General features: G+C 61.6%; 1 protein-coding gene across 1 annotated transcript in view; it reads right to left on the bottom strand.

The window, feature by feature from the left end:
- LOC103797469 (tumor necrosis factor receptor superfamily member 27-like) overlaps nt 1-1658 on the bottom strand; it is a gene marked incomplete at its 3' end in the record, with an annotated part of 2615 nt that overhangs the window by 294 nt on the left and 663 nt on the right. The window contains 4 exon segments of the mRNA XM_009069690.1: nt 1-56; nt 510-674; nt 827-912; nt 1532-1653. Coding sequence (XP_009067938.1) covers nt 1-56; nt 510-674; nt 827-912; nt 1532-1653 — 429 coding nt within the window.

Raw genomic sequence — 1658 nt, 5'->3', positions numbered from 1 at the left:
TGCTGCAGTCGGGAACATTGCTCGCTGGCCCGGGAAGTTCTGAGTCCTCAGGAAGACTTGGAGGATGGAGGAGAACCAGCCTGAGCAAAGGCTTGGCTCTCTTCCCCAGCACGTTCTCAGCCCTGTGGTATGTCTGGCAGCAAGGAGCCAGGAGCCAGCAGCTCCCTGGATGCCAATGTGTCCCAGCCCTACTGCCCTCTTCCCCCAGCTGCAAAGAGCCCCCCAACCCGAGAGACCCCAGAAGAGAGGATCGCCAGTTCCGACTGTGAAATGGTCTCCTCCTCAAGGCACTGAGGAGGAGGGAGGCTCCTCTGTGTTTTTGAGGCAAAGCACACAAGAGATCCTGCAGGTGTGAGAAGCAGGATGGGGTGTCTATTCTGTATAAGCAGAGGAATGGATGGATGGGTCACTGTGCTGCGAGAGCGACAATGCTCGGGGCAACACCACACAGTGCAGAGGGGCCACAGGCACAGGTGAACAGCACAGGGAGGTGACAGGCGCTGACTCACCTTGCTGGCACTGGCTCTTCCAAAACCGCTTGCAGTAGATGATGGAGAGTGCCAGGAGCACCAGGACGATGATGACCAGGGCACTGCTGGTCAGTGCAAGAAGGGCCGTGTCCTGCGGTGGGACGGTGGGGACAGCGACTTTCACCAGGTTTGGTCTGGACCGACCTGCAAACATCAGCCACAAAACACTGGAGTCACACCCCAAGGCTTGGGCTACCCCTCCTGCCCCATCCCTGGTCACATGCCGTGACTGTGGCTCTCCAGCCAGGCTGCAGCTCCACACCTCCCACCCCGACCCGCGGCGAGGGTACACCTACACTGCGGCTCGGAGGACGGCGTCTGCTTGGTGCATGGGATGCACTCCCACTCCAGCTGCCCACTGATCCGTGCCTTCCGGTAAAACCTGCCAACAGAGCAGAGGGCTCAGCAGTTTGAGCGGCACCCGACAGCCCTGCTCCCCAGCCTCGTGTCTGCCGAGGTGGGTGATGGTGACTCACAGCTCCCTGAAGGGTGAGGAACATCTCAGCTACAGCTGTGTCCGGGAGAGGTTCAGACTCCAGAACCCCAGCTTGCTCCTGGCCCTGTCCCACTGCTGGCCAGCACGTCTGCTGCCCTCGGGCTTGGGGCAGGCTGGCCGTACACAGCAGTTTCAGCTCAGCAACTCCTCAAACCCATCACCCATGGTGCTGTCTGTGCTCCTCTTCGGGGACCACCAACCACAGTGGCCTACAGCCCCTCATCTTCCAGGGCTTGGCCACCCTGGTGCCGACAGAACAGCCTGGGTCTGGAAGTTTACTTCCCCAGCTCGTTCATGGGAGCCTCCAGGTTCTCTTCTCTGGAGGGGAACCACCAGATGGGTCTGACTTCCATGTCACTAGCAGTGTTCTCACAGAGGCAGCCCTGGTTCCTCTGAGGTCCCATGTCCCAGGGGTGAGCAGGGGGGGTGTCTCTGAGCCCCCTCAGAGTCTCTGAGCGCCCCCTGCCCACTCCCAGCCACGGCCACGGCACTCTGCCCCGCTCACCCCGGCAGGCACTCCCCACAGACTGCGTCGGCCGTCGCCGTGCAGTTGGACTTCTGGAGGCGGTTGATGAGGGTGCAGGACAGGCAGGGCTTGCAGCCGTGGTGTCCCCAGCGGTCCTTGAACTTCC

Source organism: Acanthisitta chloris, unplaced genomic scaffold (assembly GCF_000695815.1).
Source record: "Acanthisitta chloris isolate BGI_N310 unplaced genomic scaffold, ASM69581v1 scaffold42090, whole genome shotgun sequence".
Classification (NCBI taxonomy): Eukaryota; Metazoa; Chordata; class Aves; order Passeriformes; family Acanthisittidae; genus Acanthisitta; species Acanthisitta chloris.
This window is presented reverse-complemented; position numbering and strand designations above follow the sequence as displayed.